Source organism: Arvicanthis niloticus, chromosome 14, assembly GCF_011762505.2.
Source record: "Arvicanthis niloticus isolate mArvNil1 chromosome 14, mArvNil1.pat.X, whole genome shotgun sequence".
Lineage (NCBI taxonomy): Eukaryota > Metazoa > Chordata > Mammalia > Rodentia > Muridae > Arvicanthis > Arvicanthis niloticus.
The window spans coordinates 45,075,488-45,093,323 of NC_047671.1; the positions used below are offsets into that span (position 1 = coordinate 45,075,488).

At 41.1% G+C, this 17,836-nt stretch overlaps 1 protein-coding gene across 6 annotated transcripts in view; it reads left to right on the forward strand.

Moving 5' to 3' along the window:
* The window catches only part of Ppp2r2b (protein phosphatase 2 regulatory subunit Bbeta), a 400,180-nt gene that overhangs the window by 100,409 nt on the left and 281,935 nt on the right, over nt 1–17,836 (forward strand). For 2 of the 6 annotated variants that reach the window (XM_076912723.1, XM_076912725.1), the window contains exons 1-2: nt 7,403–7,603; nt 17,353–17,459. The exons of 2 other annotated variants lie outside the window; for them this stretch is intronic. Coding sequence is in view for 2 of the 4 variants with exons in the window: in XM_076912725.1 (XP_076768840.1) it covers nt 17,444–17,459 (16 nt within the window). In the remaining 2 variants the exon portion in view is untranslated. Of the gene's footprint in view, nt 1–6,662; nt 7,604–13,988; nt 14,020–17,352; nt 17,460–17,836 lie in introns of those variants that run through there. 2 more of the 6 variants (XM_076912724.1, XM_076912722.1) reach the window with 2 other exon arrangements.

Genomic DNA, 17,836 nt, shown 5'->3' on the forward strand with positions numbered 1-17,836 from the left:
AGAAGCCTTCTGGGATATCCAGCCTGAAGCTGCTCTTGTTCTTTTCTTTGAAGGCATAACCCTGATTTATGTTCTTCATAATAGTGTGACTAATCAGAAACTGTTCATCTGTTGGTTTATATGTTTCTAATCTGTCTCCTGCCTATAGAATGCAAATTTCATGAGGCGAAGAACCACCTTCCAGTCCATATCCTCAGTATCTAATACTTAGCATACAGATACTTGTTTAATGTAACAAAACTGATGGAAGCACTTACTGTATTCGACCTTGACTATTTATCTTGGTTAGTTCTAGTCCAGAACTGTGATATAGATGTGATTCCCATGTAACAAATAAAAGAGCTGAAGTTCAGAGACACGAAAGGGTAGAAACAAATATAAACCCATGTACTTCTCTTTCCGGGACCATACCCTGCAACTGCCACTCATTTTCCTTATATATTAGATTACTTTTTTAAAAAAATTTATGTTGAAAACAATTTTTAATTAACTTTTCTATTTGCCTACATCTTAAAAACTGCATAAATCAACATACTGCATGGCTCACCATCATTAAGATAAACTATCCATCAGTTCCCAGCAAAAATTCCTTTCTTTGTTCATTCTTCCCTTCCTCCCTTCTTCATCTTTTGCTCCTTCTTTTTAACTATGATTTTTTTCCCTTCACATTTCTTCAAAGTGTGTTTCCCTTAAAGTAATTTTGGCAACTATTATCTGTCTTAAAGATAGAATTCTGGGAAGAGCTAATAAGTGGGTGTGATTTTAAAATCATGAAAATTGATTTAGAAATGACCTCAGGAATGGAAACATATCTAGAAGAAAGGTAAATCAAAGTTGTTGTATCTGGTGCCCAAGTAAAACAAGTCAAAACTTACCCAAAGCCTTGACTGCTGTGCAATGGCTGTCTGGAGATCTGACTGAGAAGAACCCTTAGGCCAAGTCCAGACTAAGTAGAAAAGGTCAAAATTGATTACTGAAGTCTACACAGTTGTAGAGTAATGCAGGCTCTCCGTAATTCTCTGCTATTCAAAGCCTAGAAGAAAGGCTTGACAGTAAGAAGGCTCTGCAAGGTATTTAGAGTGTTCATTAGATGATTAAGCTTGGTGCATGCCAGTTTGCCTGGCTCATTGTAGCAGTAGCATATGATTTCTTGCTCAAGTTATCTCACATGCATAAGAGAAATTTTATTGCCAGAAAGCCATTGATTGAACATGTGAAAGAGCATCTAGGAGAGAAGACTAAAGATAATGGCCAATATCAAAACCGAATACACAGCATAGGACTTTTAGCTACCACCCTGTCAGGAGATAGAATAACTTCTCTCCCCAAAATAAAGCTAGAAAACTAGAAAATACTGCCATTCCAACTGTTTCATGCTTTGAAAAATCAACCAATATATACAATAGTCTGAGAACTGTTTCTGCCTTTTAAACTACTGGGATTACTCAGATGTGAGGACACACACTTTTCATGTCAAACTTTTGCAATCTGGGGCAAGAAAATAGCAAATTCCAGGCCAGCTGGGACTACCTAGTGAGACCCTATCTGTCTTGGTTACCTTTCTATTGCTGCGATAAGACACGTGGCCAAGGCAGCTTTTAAAGAAGCTGTTTAATTTGGGCATATGGTTTCAGAGGGTCAGCGTCCACAATAGTTGTGCAAAGATATGGTGGCAGGAACAGCTGAGAGATCACATGTCAAACCAGAAACAGGAAACAGAGAGCACACACTTGGAACAGCATGAGTCTTTTGAAACTTCAAAGGCTGTTTCAAATGCTGTACTGTTTTGAACAAACATGCCTCCTAATCCTTCTGGAATAGTCCCAACCAAGTGGAGATCACATATTTAAGTATTTGAGCCTTTAGGGCCCATTCTCATTCAAACCACCAAACTATCTTAGATAGATAGATAGATAGATAGATAGATAGATAGATAGATAGACAAGGGGGAAGGAAGAGGGAAAGAGAGGGAGAGAGAGAATCAGGGAGAGAATTAACACACTGGGCTTCATATAGAAATAGTGAGAATTTGAGATATTCTGGCCTGAAGCATGTCTCACCTACCTCACTCCAGCTTGTAGGTTCTGCCAAAGTAGGGCAAGTCATGTTGACCAAGAACTTTCTGTAAACAGGGACTTGTGTATTTGGAGACATTGACAATGTATACAGTCACCACAGAAATGATGACCCTAGAAAAGGGTGGGTTGCACAGACTGGGAAAAGATCTTTACCAACCCTACATTCAATAGAGGGCTAACATCCAAAACATAAAAAGAACTCAAGAAGTTAAACTCCAGAAAACCAAATAACCCTATTAAAAATGAAGAACAGAACTAAACAGAGAATTCTCAACCTTGGATACCTGAATGGCCCAGAAGCACCTAAAGAAATGTTCAACATCCTTAGTCATCAGGGAAATGCAAATCAAAACAACCCTGAGATTCTACCTCACACCAGTCAGAATGGCTAAGATCAAAAACTCAGGTGACAGCAGATGCTGGTGAGAATGTGGAGAAAGAGGAACACTCCTCCATTGCTGGCCGGATTGCAAGCTGGTACAACCACTCTGGAAATCAGTCTGGCAGTTCCTCAGAAAATCGGAAATAGTTCTATGGGAGAACCAGCTATACCACTCCTGGGCATATACCCAAAAGATGCTCCAACATACAACAAGGACACATGCTCTACTCTGTTCATAGCAGCCTTATTTATAATAGCCAGAAGCTGGAAACAATCCAGATGTCCCTCAACAGAGGAATGAATACAGAAAATGTGGTTCATTTACACAATGGAATACTACTCAGCTATTAAAAACAATGACTTCTTCTCATTGTTTCTGTATCCATTCCTCTGTTGAGGGGCATCTGAGCTGTCTCCTGAGAGGCCTTGCCAGAGCCTGACAAATACAGAGGTGAATGCTCACAGCCAACCATTGCACTAAGCATGGAGTCCCCAATAGAGGAGTAAGAGAGAGGACTCTAGGAGCCGAAGGGGTTTGCAACTCCATAGGAAGAACAACAATATCAACCAACCAGACACCCCAGAGATCCCAGGGACTAAACCACCAACCAAAGAGTACACATGGAGGGATCCATAGCTCCAGCCACATATATAGCAGAGGATGGCCTTGTCAGGTATCAGTGGTAGGAGAGGCCCTTGGTCCTGTGAAGGCTCAATGCCCCAGTGTAGGGGAATGCCAGGGCAGGGAGGAGGGAATGGGTTGGTGGGTGAGTGAACATGATCATAGAAACAAGAGGGGATGGATAGGAGGGTCCGGAGGGGAAACTGGGAAAGGGGATAACATTTGAAATGTAAATAAATAAAATATCCAGTAAACAAACAAACAAAAAAAAAAAAACAGTGACACCATAAAATTTACAGACAAATGGATGGAACTTGAAAATATCATCCTGAGTAAGGTAACCCAGTCACAAAAAACACACATGATAAATGGATATTAGCCAAAAGGAAGCTCGGAATACCCACAATACGCCTCACAGGCCACATGAAACCAAAGAAGAAAGAAGATCACACCAAAGTATGGGTGCTACAGTCTAGAAGGGGCAAACAAATAATATCAGGAAGTAGAGATAGAGAGGGATCTGGGGGAGAGAGAGGGGAGGGGGAGGGGAAAAGGGGGACTGGTTCAGATATGGGAGGAAATGGGAGAGAAGTACAGAGGATAGGAATTTGAAAGGAGGAGAGTAGCAGTAGGGGAGGGGAAATTGGGAGTAGCCACTAGAAAGCTCCAGATGCCAAGGACTCAAGAGGTTCCCAGGACCCAACAGGGAGGACATTAGCTGAAATACCCAACAAACAGGAGACAGAACCTGTAGAGACCGTATCCAGTGGAATCGCACCGCCCCCAGTTGAGGGATGGGGCCACTCACCTACCTCAAAAATATTAATCCAGAATTCCTCCTGTCAAAAGGAAAAGCAGGGACAAAGAGTGGAGCAGAGACTGAAAAAAGGGGTTATCCAGAGACTGCTCCACGTAGGGATCCATCCCATCTGCAGACACTAAACCCAGACACTATTAATGATGCCAAGAAGTGCTTGCTGACAGAAGCTGGGTATAGCTGTCCCCTAAGAGGCTCTGCCAGAGCCTGACAAATACAGATGCTCATGCATGTGGCCAGACATCAGACTAGGTGCAGGGACCCCAATGGAAAAGTTAGGGCAAGGACTAAAGGAGCTGAAGGGGTTCGCAACTCCATAGGAAGAGCAACAATATCAACCAACCAGACACCCCCAAAGCTCCCAGGGACTAAACCACCAACCAAAGAATACACAAGGGGGCGGGGACCCCATGGCTCTAGCTGGATATGTAGCAGAGGATTGCCTTATCAGGGCATCACTGGGAAGGGAGCCCCTTAGTCCTGTAGAGGCTCAATGCCCCAGAGTAGAGGAATGCTAGGGCATTGAAGCAGGAGTGAGGTGGGTTGGGGAGCATCCTCACAGAGGGATAGGAGATTTGTGGAGGGGAAACTGGGAAAGGGGGTAACATTTGAAATGTCAATAAATAAAATAACCAATAAACAATGAAAAAAAAAGAAAAGGGTGGGCTGAGAGGGTGGATGGCTACCCTATGAAGAGGTCACAGCTGCATCTGAGAACTCGCTTGCTGACTGTAGCTGTACACATGGAGACTATGTATAAGAAAACAAAACTCACATTTCAGGTTAATATCATGTACATATCAGGCTTAAAAGAATCCAGCAGAAACAAAAACTGAACAAGGTTTGAAAACGGCCTAAATTTTAATCTGTGCTTCCAAGAGAGCCCACTTCAAGGAATGGAGATCTTGGTGGTTCAGGGTACAGCTGATATACAGGCACTGAAGGAACAAGTTTAGGCTTGGGGGGTGGGGGGGGCAGGCAGCTGTAAACATAAACAAAACCTAACCAATAGTGATCACCAAGGGAAAACATATCAGAACTCAGAGTAGCTATAAAACATGATTGGCAAAGTCCCCATTTCAAGAATACACTGCGGCATGCCAAGCGAGTGTGGCTCACACTCAAGAAAAGAAGTGGGCAATCGCAATGATCTGGTGTTACAAGGTAAGGTAGTAGGCAGACAAAGGCTTCAAAGCAGTTGTCATGAATATGTTTTAAAAACTAAAGTATGCCTCACTGGAAGAATTCAAGGAAAGTGGGATAACAGTAGCTCAGCAAATAGAGGGCTGGAATAATGACCCGGGAAAGACTGAGAGGTGGCAAAGGGGACTTCCCGAAGCGGAGGACACAATGGCTACAAGAAAATTCACTAGAAAGCTCTGATATTCTTCCCCTCGATGGCCATAATTGTGTATGTTTAAAGCAGTAGCAGGCTTGACAGTCAAAAAGAGTCTGTGAACAAGAAATCAATGGGAGAGGGGTATAGTTAGGTAACCAGCCTAAAAGGGCAGGGACAGAAGATTATCAATCATGAAATGAGAATCTCACAGGAGAGAAAACTTCATTGAAAGCCAGATGTGGTCATGTTCATATGTAATCCTAACACTTGGGAGGCAGAAACAGGAGGATTGCTGTGAGTTCGAGGCCAGCATAATCTACATAATGTGTTCCAATCAGGTTACATAAGGAGACCTGGTCCACAAAAGGGAAAATGTAAGGAAGGGAAGGGAGGGGAAACAGTTGACATAAAACTTCCCATATTTGTTTTATACTTAACTTTATAACGTAACTTATATAGCCATGAGTCTGAAAGAAACAAAATTAATTTAAATGCTAATAGGCTCACCTCTTGGCTATCGTGGCTAAACCATTAAGAGCCAAACCACAAAAGAAATTCCTTGAGAAGATCAGGAGAAAGGTGGCTCATTGCAGAGGTGATTATCGTATCAATATGACCCAGCTGGCTTGTCATCAGAAGCCACTAGTGGCAGAAGGCAGAAGAGTGACATACCCACGGCGCAGGAAGAAAATACTGTCAAACAAGAAGTCCGTGTCAAACAAAACTGTTCTTAAAAGATGTGAGCGGAACAAAGACGTTCACAGATCAACAGACACTGAGCATATGAGTGACTAGCAGATGTGCCTAATGGGGATGAGTAGAGGAGATTCTGTACATGTGACACCAGAAGGTGACATGGAACCACAGGAACCACATGAAAACTGTTTTAATACCACGTTATTAGGTGTATGATAGTAATAACACAAAGGAGAAAAGAGGGAATTATATTGTAGTGAAGATGCTATCTGGGCCCTGTGCATGAGCTTACTATCTCTCTGAATTGTATGCGCTTTGCTCATGTTGATGTAGAGAGTCTTGTTCTCCTGGTGTCCTCCATTCCCTCTGTCTCTTACACTTTTTCCACTTCCTCTTCTTTAGGGATCCCTGAGCTTTAAGGTGAGGGATTTGGTGGAGATATTTCATGTAAAGCTGAGAGAACACTCTTTTCTAAGGAGCTGGTAATTATCCATCCATTTCGGAAACCTTTAATATAAATGGCACCCTGGAGGGGGCCACATGGGTTTTGCTGGGCTGGGCTGGGCTGAGCTGCTTGTGAGTGTACTGTGACTTCTGGTCCCATGGCAGTGATCTCATCATGTCTTCACAATCAGGCTTTGTGACAACCATAGAAAAGGCAGTGGGGAGGTTTCCCTGTTGTCAACATACATGAGGGCACTGTGTGATCATACCTAAAACATGCAATCAGTTCTATCAGGGCTTTCCCAGCTGAGCACTGGATGAACCAGTGAGGGATCCTCTGGTCCTTTGGACTACTGTGAGAGTTGTATTTCCTGAGGGGTGGGGGAATGGATATAAGCAGGAAACAGACAGAACTGCCACTTATGTTTATTAAAAATCTTCCAGTATCAATGTCTGAGAAAAAAACTTGGATCTCAACACCATCTTGATCAAGAGAAAGAATCACAACTCTCACCTCCTGGAAATACCGGGATGCAGTCCCAGGCTTTGGCACTAACCTTAAGTGGTTTTATTCATCATCCAAACCAGTTCCTTTCTGACTATGTCCTTAGCTCTTCACTCTATCTTCCTTACTCTTGAAGTTGGATACCTTCATGGTTCCAACATGATTCAAGAACCCTATGGATCTTTATCTTTCCACGTGATTGTTTGATGGTGAGCAAAAGAAAGTCTGCTGCTGAATTTCTAAGTCAAGAAACATCTCCTGGTCTCTCACTGGTCAGAATTGAGTCAGCCATTTGAACTGAGCATGTGCGTATTGGTGTAAACCAACCATGGTTCTATTCTAGAGCTGAGAGTAAAGTGTACTGCTTCCGAGTATGAGGGATGCACGGCAGAGGGGTTACTATCAGGAGGAGAGAAATTTCTGTGTACTGAGAGGATTAAACTAGCAAAAGCCCATTATCCCAACAACATAGACTATTGTGAAGTCAGTGGCAATTAGGCCCTAGGCTCCTGCCCTGTCAGACTGGAGAGCCCCAGGATGCTGAAGGAAGTTGGGAGGGAGTGCCAAGAACACTGGGCTGCCTCTTAAGACCTAGTTGGCAGCCCAACATGTGAGTGACTCCAGAACAACAAGGGGGGAGAAAAGGCCAGTTGTGAATATCATTCTGAAAGATACTGAAAGCCCTGGAGAGATGTTTATGTTAACGAAGATGACAAAAAGGTAAGAGGAACTTTCCCAGACACTTTTGGAGAACCAGTACTCACAGTGCAAATGATAGCATTTGACATGGTGTAAAAAATGAACATGGAAGGCAGAAACTACAGACGAGGGTGCAACTCTTACTGATGTCTACTGCCTACGTAGCCCTGACCTAGGTAGGCATTGCGTGAAGCAGCTGCAAGTCAGCATAGTGTTTGAGAGCATAGGCTGAGATGCTTCCACATCTAGGAACAAACCCAAGCTTTGTCATTCATCCACACCAACGTGTCATACAGAACATGAGGATGCACTGTTGGTGAAAAAGAAGTGACACATTTTAAAGAATTAGGAGTCGAGTAAATTAAAGCACACATCCAAGTGACTTAACGTCACTAGAAATGGTTCTTAGGCATGGTTTGTTGTCATTGTTAGTGTTATTGTTACCTCTAAGAGGTTCAAAAGAGGTGGTCTCTGTTCTTAAGGTGCCTGTCACGAGCTGTGTGACAAGCGGGTAATGAATGTCACAAGAGAGGCAGAATTGAAATGATGACATAGCCTCAGGAAGATGAAATCCCTTCTCTGTATTCTGAGCTGAGAAACTTCACTGAATGCTGTGGGTAGGATAGCGGTTAACTGGAAGTGACATCTTTGGGGCCTTTTTTTTCTTGTATCTTTTTATGAAACCAAGTCTTAAGCTTCAGTACAGAGGTTGTGAGAGACAGACACATGAGCCACGTCACTTGCATGAACGTGTTCTCTAGAGTGAAGTACCACGTGTCTCTTCTGCTCTGTCACCCCTCACACAGGAGATGATATCGTTGCTGCCTGCCCACGTGGCAAAAGGAGAGGCTATTTGATTCATGGTTTAGTTGAGGCTATTAGAGTATACTCCCAAAGGCATCTGATAATCTGTTTAACTGAACATAGCCATTTGTCTTGTTGCTGACTACTTAGCAGATGGAATTGTGTTTGGGTAATTATTATATGGACATTAATAAGACATCTTTTATTAATTAGCACTCCGTGAGGTGTGCTTTTTAAAATAGAAAATTCTAGGTTGTTTGGAAATATTAATCACAGCTGCTAGCTCTGTAAATAAGTATTTGGAGGCTATTCATTTTGGATTTGTTTCTCTGGATTTTTTATTTAAACCTCAAGAACAAAGACTATAGCTCACACATTGTACCCTGTACCACCCCTGCAAAACAAACAAACAAACATAAAAACAACTGATTTTTTTTATAATCAGAAATGGTTTAGTTTGCAGAGATAGTCATAGGCATATTTTATTTCATTTATATTTTCTTCAGAGATTTTTATAGTCAAAGAATAAGTTACTTTAAAAATTTTAAACTATGCCTGAAGAGTAGCTTTCTAATACAATGAAAAGGTATGTGGACATTTTTAAAAAGATGGATGGAAGCCGGGCGGTGGTGGCGCACACCTTTAATCCCAGCACTTGGGAGGCAGAGGCAGGTGGATTTCTGAGTTCGAGGCCAGCCTGGTCTTCAGAGTGAGTTCCAGGACAGCCAGGGCTACACAGAGAAACCCTGTCTCGAAAAACAAAAAAAAAAAAAAAAAAAAAAAAGATGGATGGATAGAACTAATACATTTACTCACTCCCATATACATAAACACATGCATACACACATGCATACATACACATGCACACATATACATATTCATGCTTACATACAGGCACACATAAATGCAAAAACATTTATACAATCTTATGCATACATAAAGTGCTCAACGTTGGGAACAGGCTGGTAGATGCTTCCTCCTGGTCTGGGATTCTCTGTGTATAGCCAGCATCTTTTTCTTTTACATATATGTCTAAGCTAGCATCTGACATTCATCTGATAGAGACTGACAGGCATGCAGTTATGTAGCAAAAATCAGCATCTTGTGTTCCAAATAAGCCAGCTGGAAAGTGCTTCTGAACAAAGCCACAAACACTGTCTGTCGCTACCTTCCATGAAGGGCCCACTTAGTGGCTCTCAGGAAAGTATGATTTCCACCAAACAGCTAGATCCTACACGGTTTCCTGTCTGCACCTTCCATGGTTGATGCTTTGAGCACATTTCCTCAGCCTCTACTGGATAAGTCTTGTGCTCTGCTCTGCTGGGTAAAGGCTTTATTATATATATCAAAGACAGCCCACACCAAGAGTTTGAAACCTGTGTCACTAGTTATAGGAGCAAACACCAGGCTAATTTGTTACTCGGAAAATTTAAAGTAGATACAAAGGAAGAAAATACAGTCTTTCCATGCCGCTTCAGATAGAAAAACAAAAACAAAATCCCCAATAATCACTTTCATTTATATACTGGTTCTATGTCATGAATTACATATGATACTTATATTTTCTCAGTTTTCACTAATGTATCTTAAGCAATTACTCATGTTTAAAAGCCCATTATACAGACGAACACATTCATGATGAGGGTGTCATGGAAAGCGACACAGCTATTAAGAGACAGGCTGTGTCAGCAGCTGCCATTGAATGAACTAACTCAATTTTTTAAACTAATGTGTAACTCAATGGCCATTTTCCCCTTGTGACAAGCTCCCAAATTGAACTAGTGAGCTTTTCACCTGTAGCTCAAGCATTGAGCTTCTCACTTGACAACATTGTGAGACACTGAAGCTGTAGTTTTAGCTATCTGTAGGGATATTTAGGAACCTGTGTCCAGATGAATCTCTGCATGGAACACTGTTAAAAGGGTGTGTTAACACAGTTGGCTGCTGCCCCACAGAAGCAGGCATTAGTCTGGAAGAATGTACAGATGCTGTGGCATGTCTCAGCTGGGTCTGTCACTGTTGCCTGGGCAACCTCTCTAAGAATGTAAGAAAAACACTGTATTCTTTTTTTCTCTTTTCTTTTTTTCCCTTTCTTTCTTCCTTCCTTTCTTTCTTTTTTATGTAAATTTGTAGGCAGGGTCAAATAATAATGCCTGGATCCACTACCTATAGTTGAGAGGCAGAAGCCATGTTTCCAGGTGTACAAGAGAGGCAAAGCACCTGGATTCTTTCCTGTGACAATGACATCAGACAAGAGAAAGATCAACTTCCAGGATCCTGGCAGCCTTTTCTGCAAATTTGTTCTCTAAGATAAACAGTCTATACTAATTTTTTTTTGTGTGATAGCTGTAAGAAACATTACAAAGGCAAACGCTGCAATGCGATTGTAAACTGTGGGTTTGGAAATCCATCTTGAGCTTAAAGCTTGGCTTCTCAATTTGCTAATTGTGCACCCTTAGGCAACTTATTTAACCCCTTTTAACCTCTTTCCCCATCTTAAAAAATATGGGAACACTCCTGTAGATTTTGCATATAATTGATTTCCATTCATTTATTCAGGGTTGGTTTGTGCCAGGTATCCAACTAGATGCTATTATAACAGGGGTGAATTAGAAATGGAACCAGTCTCCACTGAGGCCACAAAGGGTGTGTATTTTGCTACTTTTATTGTTGCAGCCATCAAACACCTAACCGGAGTCAACATAAGGGAGGGGAGGGTTTAGTTTGGCTCAGTGTTTGAGGATGTCGTCCACATGGTAGGAAAGCACGGTGGTAGATATAGGAATAGGAGGCTGCTTGCTCATATCTGGAAGAATTAGAGGGCAAAAAGAAAGAAGAATCAGGGTGGACTGTAAACTCCAAAGCCTACCGCCCAGTAAACCATGTCCTCCAGCCAGACCCCATGTCTCCAAGGTTCTGAAAACACACAAAACAAGTGCCACCAAGACGGAGACCAAGGGTTTCCTTATGTGAGCCTGGGGGAGGGGGGTGGTCATTATACTCTCAAACCATATCAAAGTATATGTTTAAATAGTCACTATGAGTAATGCGCTAGGAAGTAGAAGACACAGAGATACAAATGACAGGGAACCCCACCCAGCTTGGGGACTTACAACAAACTTTCTAATAAACATACATTTGAATCTTAGAGGGGCATATGATTTAGCCAGTCAAAAAAGCAGAAGAAATACAGTTTGTAGATGCTCATATTGAAAGACCAGAACACAAGAGAAACAACAAAAGACAGAAGGAAACAAAAAGCAAAAACCCTCCAAATATATAGATAAACCATTCCAGAGGCATCCAAAGCATCGTGAGATTCAGAGAAGGCAGAGGTAAGAAGGGACCCAAGAGAATTTCCCGAACTTGGTTAAAAGGTTCAGCCTTTGCGGTAACAGGTAGGCAAAATTTTTAGAGGATGAAAGTGCAAGTGGTGTGTGGAGCTGGGAGAAGCTCAGCATATACGGTGCACATAGCCAGCATAACTCACAGTGCTGGGCAGGCGAGATCTTTATCCTCAGCTTATCGTCATCACTCCTCCTGCTACCACACAAGATAAAAGACAAAAATTCTGCCTGCACTATGAAAAGAAGTTTAAGGTAGCTGCGCCTGGAAAGACTGGTAAATCCATCCTTGACAAGCGGCAGACAGGGTGCAGAGCCCAAAGCAAGCTTCTCTGCAAGCATATTCTTCCTCCTTGTTTTTTTCTGCTCATCTGCCTCTCAGCCCCCTTCAATGAATTCACACGCTTGTTAAACAGTGAAGTCATAATTCTCTCTGGCAGTTCTGTCATTCCCATAATTGATTCTTTGCTGGAGCTTAAACATACAAGAATGCAGGTGGACCAGATTATATGTTTGTAAGGGAAGCCAGGGGCGTTGGGCGGGAGTGGTGGGAGGTGGGGGGTGGGGACAGGAGTGGTGGAGAGGAGATACTAACACCCCAGGCTGGAGACAACATCTATGAAAGCAGAGGTAGACTGTGAGATGACATGTATTCATTCACTGAGGTCAAATTGCTCAACACTTTATTGTCAAATACTCTGCATTCTTAGGGAGGGATGACAACTGCAGGTCTCAGTGAGAGAGGATGAAAACCAGACTGATCATTTGCAGTTCTTAACACTGTTCACTTTACTTTACCTTGGGTCTTTCTGTGTTTAGAGTATGACAGAAGATTGTGCTAAAAACTTACAGAAGTAGTAGAACATTAGTTAGAAGTCATGTGGTCAATGATGAATTTGTAGCCTATTTTGTTTATGGAAAACTGTGAAGGGACCAAGGTGGTGAGATTCTGACACCAGTCCTGACATGCATGTGTGTCCTTAAGCAAGCGTTTCTATTAAATGAAGATTCTTATCTATTAGCATATGTTCCCACATAAACCGGTGATTGCTAAAGACTAAGTAAGAGAACGGCACGCACTTTAGTTTGGGTTCTGAAGTTCCTGTCCATGCTGGAGATAGAATGACCCAGCCTTGAAGCACATAAATGGTGTGAAAAGCTCCAGATACTTGACGAGAAAAATACAAACACAGATAATGGTAATCAAGGAGAACATGTTACAAGAGCCAAAGAGTGACATCAAGAAACATTGCCACACTACTCAAATGATACAAGTCAGTATAGAGTAATACACCTGTGCACCATGAATCTATAATCAGAGAACTCTACTTTGAATGCCCGCCATGCCACATAGTAGCTGCATACTTTCAGTCACTAAGTCTGTGAATCTTGGATGCCAATCTTGGGTTTGACTCTGGAAAGTCAATAGCCACAAGGCAGATAAAAAAGCCAGAAGAATCACTTGTTTCCTTTGTCACTTTCTACCAAGTACACATAAATTGCATTGTTGAAACTATTAAATTAAATATAATGAGACCTACTATACCCTCAAAGGTATAGAGAATATTCTATCAAATAGTCAAAAAATGGATAAATAAAACCTGATTAAGATCTCAGCTTTTCCAGTTGGTGTTTCTAGGTATTAAATGATTCAAAAACACAAATGTCCTTAAAAACATTAGTCTTGTGACTAATGTGGGATTTGAGGATAGATATTTAAGTACAAACCAGCATTCATTTGCTGTCACTACTTCAAAGTGAATAAAACTAATGAGATCCATTACCAGTGCTCAACCACAGCTTTGACCTCAGAATTTCAGGGTAAGGAAGGGGACACAAAATGCTCCCAAAGTGAGCACTGAGGTTCTCACAACCCTACTTTTTAATAAAAGCAGGACTTTATCATTCCTCCAGTGATGAGGTACAAGAAAAGGCAGAGAGTTTTCTTAAGAGTTTCCCTGCCGATCGAATGCAGAGGGCCCTTGAGTTGCATAATGCAGACAGAGGTTTGCATTGCAAGTATTGACTAGAAAGGTGTGGGGTTGGGGGGAGGCAATGTTGAAATGGATATTTCCTTTGTGTTCATGATCTTTAGATATTAGCGAGGAGAAGACATGTGGCAGACCTTGGGCAGAGGGAAGGAACTAATAGGAGTTTATTTCTATGGTGGTAAATCAGGGTGTAGCACCAAGTGGTGACCTGAAACACTGAGTCTGACCTATCAAGCAATATAATGACTGACCATATTCCTTCTCTAGGTTTGCACCTGACAGTGACAGCTAAAGTCAGGTAAAGGAACATCTCTTTTTTTCTTAAATATATTATTTTTATTAATTCTTTGAGAATTTCATACATACATACGTACATACATACATACATACATACAACATATTTTGATCATAATCACCCCTTAACTCCCTGCAAGTCCACCCCTACTTCTCTGTGCCTTCTGAACTTTATGTCTACTTTCTTTCTTATAATATACCAAGTGTTGTATACACCATGTTATATTGCCCGTGTGCAATACAAATTAGGTCATCCATTAGAGTGTGGTCAAACCACCAGGACCTCCACACTTAAAGAAAACTGACTTTCCCTCCCTCAGAAGCTATCAAGTGCCACTAGCTTCCAGTTAGGGGTTAGAGTCTATAAGCTCCTTCCCATCCCATGCTGTAAATATTGTCTGAGTTGCTCTTCTATGGATCTTGTGCTGGCAACACAACTGCCGAGAGTTCATTGGTACAGTGGTCCTGTTGCATCCAGAAGAAACTGAGTCTGTTCCTCCCTAAAGTCTGGTTCTTAAAACCTTTCCATGCTGCTGTCTCTCACAATGGTCCATGAGCCATGCAGTGAGAGGAATGTGAAATAGATGTCTAATTTGTGGCTGAGGACTGCATACCTCTTCTTTACACTTAGACAAATTTTGAGTTTCTATGCTAATAGTCATCCATTGTGAAAAAAGAGACTTCATTAATTAGGTATAAAAGCTACGCTGATCAGTGTATATAGAGATAGGATTTAAAAAAAACAAAAACAAACAAAAAAAAAAACCAAACAAACAAAAAAAGAGATAGGATTTAGAGGGCTGTCTGATGCTATATTCACATTGTAAAATAATAACACAATTACCCCTAGAGCCTGTGAGCACCCCAACTGTATGCTCTTTGTCAGAATCTCAATACTAGGCATGTATTTCCTCCTGAGAGGCAGGCCTTATATCCAGTCAGTAGGAGGTTGGTTAACTCTATAACATCTCTTATTATTATGTATTTTACCACACCAATAATTATTATAAGCCACAGGATGAACTCTGGTAAAGATTGACTGTTAAGTAGACTGAAATTCTACACATTATTGTGACAGAAAGGAAGAGAGAGAGAGGGAGAGGGGGAGGGGGAGGAAGAGGGAAAAAGGGAGAGAAGGAGAGAATTCTTTAAGTTGATCAGGTAGGAGGAGAGGAATATAAATGAATGAGAAAGGCTAAGTCTGCAAAATACTGTGGGAGGGATGTTTTTAGTTAAATGCCGGGGTGAGCAATTTTGATTTTATTCTGAATACAATGAGAAGACAATGAAGGATTTTTATATAGAAACCCAGTGTATTCCAATTCACATTTCCTAAAATAAGTTTTCCCTGGCTACTTAAAAAAGTACATTAGATTTCAAGGGACAAAGGTAGAAGATGGGAAGCCAATGACATGGATATTGTAGCTACCCAAATGCAAATGGCTATGGTGTGGCCCAGACCAATGTAGTGATGAGAAGTTAGAATATTCAAGGCTGTATAGAAAATAAAGCCGTCAGGTTTTCTTGTTAAAAAAAAAAAAAAAAAATATGAAGAATAAAGGAGACCATGACACCCAGTCTTATTTTAAAATGTGTGCTTCAACTAGAATGTCTTTATGATAATGGTGTTTGTAGAAGCCATTGTTGTCTCTAATGCTGAGAGCAGTAACCTAGTAAGAAGATGATTTTGAGCTAGAGAATACTTGAAATCCTCAGGTCCCCAATTTCAGCTGATGTAGCAGCTCCTGCCAAGTCTCCTTGGAGCTTCTATCTGGGCTACTACACCTATTTCTTTATGTCACAATGGAGCCAAACACAGTAGTCTGCTGTTCATAAAGCCCATTCCCTTGCTTAGGCTCCATCGTGGGACTTACTCTTGACCAGTGTCATCTCTGGATGTGTGTGTGTGTGTGTGTGTGTGTTTTAATTGTAATCAAACTGATCCATAATAATTTCTTTAGTCATTTAAATGGCTAATTATATCTCAGATTTTCAATACTTTTATTTTTATCTAGTTGTACTAGGAAATCAAATGATGGTTACAGGCATATACTGAATTAGAATGTGTCCAGAGATTAAAAAAAAAAAAAAGATTTCTAAGAAAACACAAAAATCACTAACTTTTGTGTGTATGAAGAGGTTCAGGGCAGGGGGAGTATTTTTCTAAACTGCTACCCTCCTCCAACCATCCCTTCCCAAAGGACTCTATTGATGGTCATCTCCAGAACCTAAGTATGGTCACACAAGTATGACCAACTGAAGTCATGTGGCCAGTATTTTTTTTATATGCCCTTCATTTTTTTCATATGGTCCAATACATCATTAAGACTATTGCAACATCCAAAATGTCAATATTGTTTTTAAGTGATTGCATCGTTTTCTGAAATGATTTGTGTAAGGAATGTCATGAGCCATAATTAATTTACATATGCATTAAAATCAACTTTCAAGGAAATCCTCTTTTCCAAACATTAGAATTAAATATTTATACTTGTTGTGATTTCATATGTACAGAGTTAATATTGCCTCTCAAACCCACCTGCTCTCCACCATGTTCTTGTGCCCGCTCTTTATAACCACAGAGATTTGAAGTTAGGTTAACCTCCTGGATTTAAAAAAAAAAAACCTCACCAAGGGCTATGTGAGAGGAAAACAGAAAGCACTGAGCCAGTGTCACCTCTGTGGAACATAGAAAATATGACAATGAGGAACTCTAGAGCAGCATATTTCTCTTTAGGGTCTCACTTTGCTTCACGAAAGGATTTATGAGCTTAGCTTGTAGGCCTTGAACTTGAGCTACCAACTCGAGTACATTTATTGTATTTATTTGAAAGGAAGGCCAAGTCCTTCTAGTTCACTCTGTTCAATTCAGTTTTACCTTTCCAAAATGGATATGAATCTATAAATCAAGCTCTGTGCTCTGTGGGGTTCCTCGGGGAAAGGTCAAAGGGAGATTAAGAGACTGAGTGACTCATTTTAATATGACAGATTTGGGGAGGAAAATCATTGCAAGTAGAGACGTCAAAAAGTAGAGAGGACTCAGATGAAAGTGGAATTTCAATGTTCCCTGGCAATACATAGTAACCTCTATTCCTCTCCATTTTTACCAAGTGGGGAAATCACGTGGATGCTTCTGACTTGGCTATTGAGCTAATTCGAAAGTTTGGGTCGTTGTTGCCAGTCACACTAATGAGTGAGAGTGAGCCCCAAGGCTTCCTCAGAGGGCAGTTTCCTAAGCGTCAGTCCTTCCTGTCTGCTTTCTCCTCCCACCTTGATTAGACAATGATAGTACTAATAATGAGAATGAATATTTACCTAGCATCATTTTTATTTGAAGCCCAAGGCTTGCAGTATGCCTCTGAAGTCACAGAAAAAAGTCTTACGTCCTTCCTGGGCAGACAAGTTCTCCACAGGACAAACGGCCTGAAATGAAGCCCTTCTCAGGTATCTGCTAAGTAGTTGGAGATGTGACATATATTTAATAACTTAAGCATATCAGTATATAGTCCTAAACAGAATATGCATGAGACTTGTCTTTTGTCTTACAAATATATTTGCATATCGGGTTGGTATTTGGCACATTGGAGTAACTTAATGTTTGTTAGGAATAACCCAGGGGCCAAGAAGCAAATTAGCAATTGAAAGAATAAAAGGAATTGTGGTTTATGCCAACTCTGAGTACTTGCAGAATGGGTCAACATCTTTTCTCTGTCCTTCTCCTCAGAATATTCATTCTCTCCCCCTCTATTCTTTATGTTAATGATCCCTACTCATAGTCACGTATTAGCTGATTCAAGGCTGGAGACATGGCTCAGTGGTGG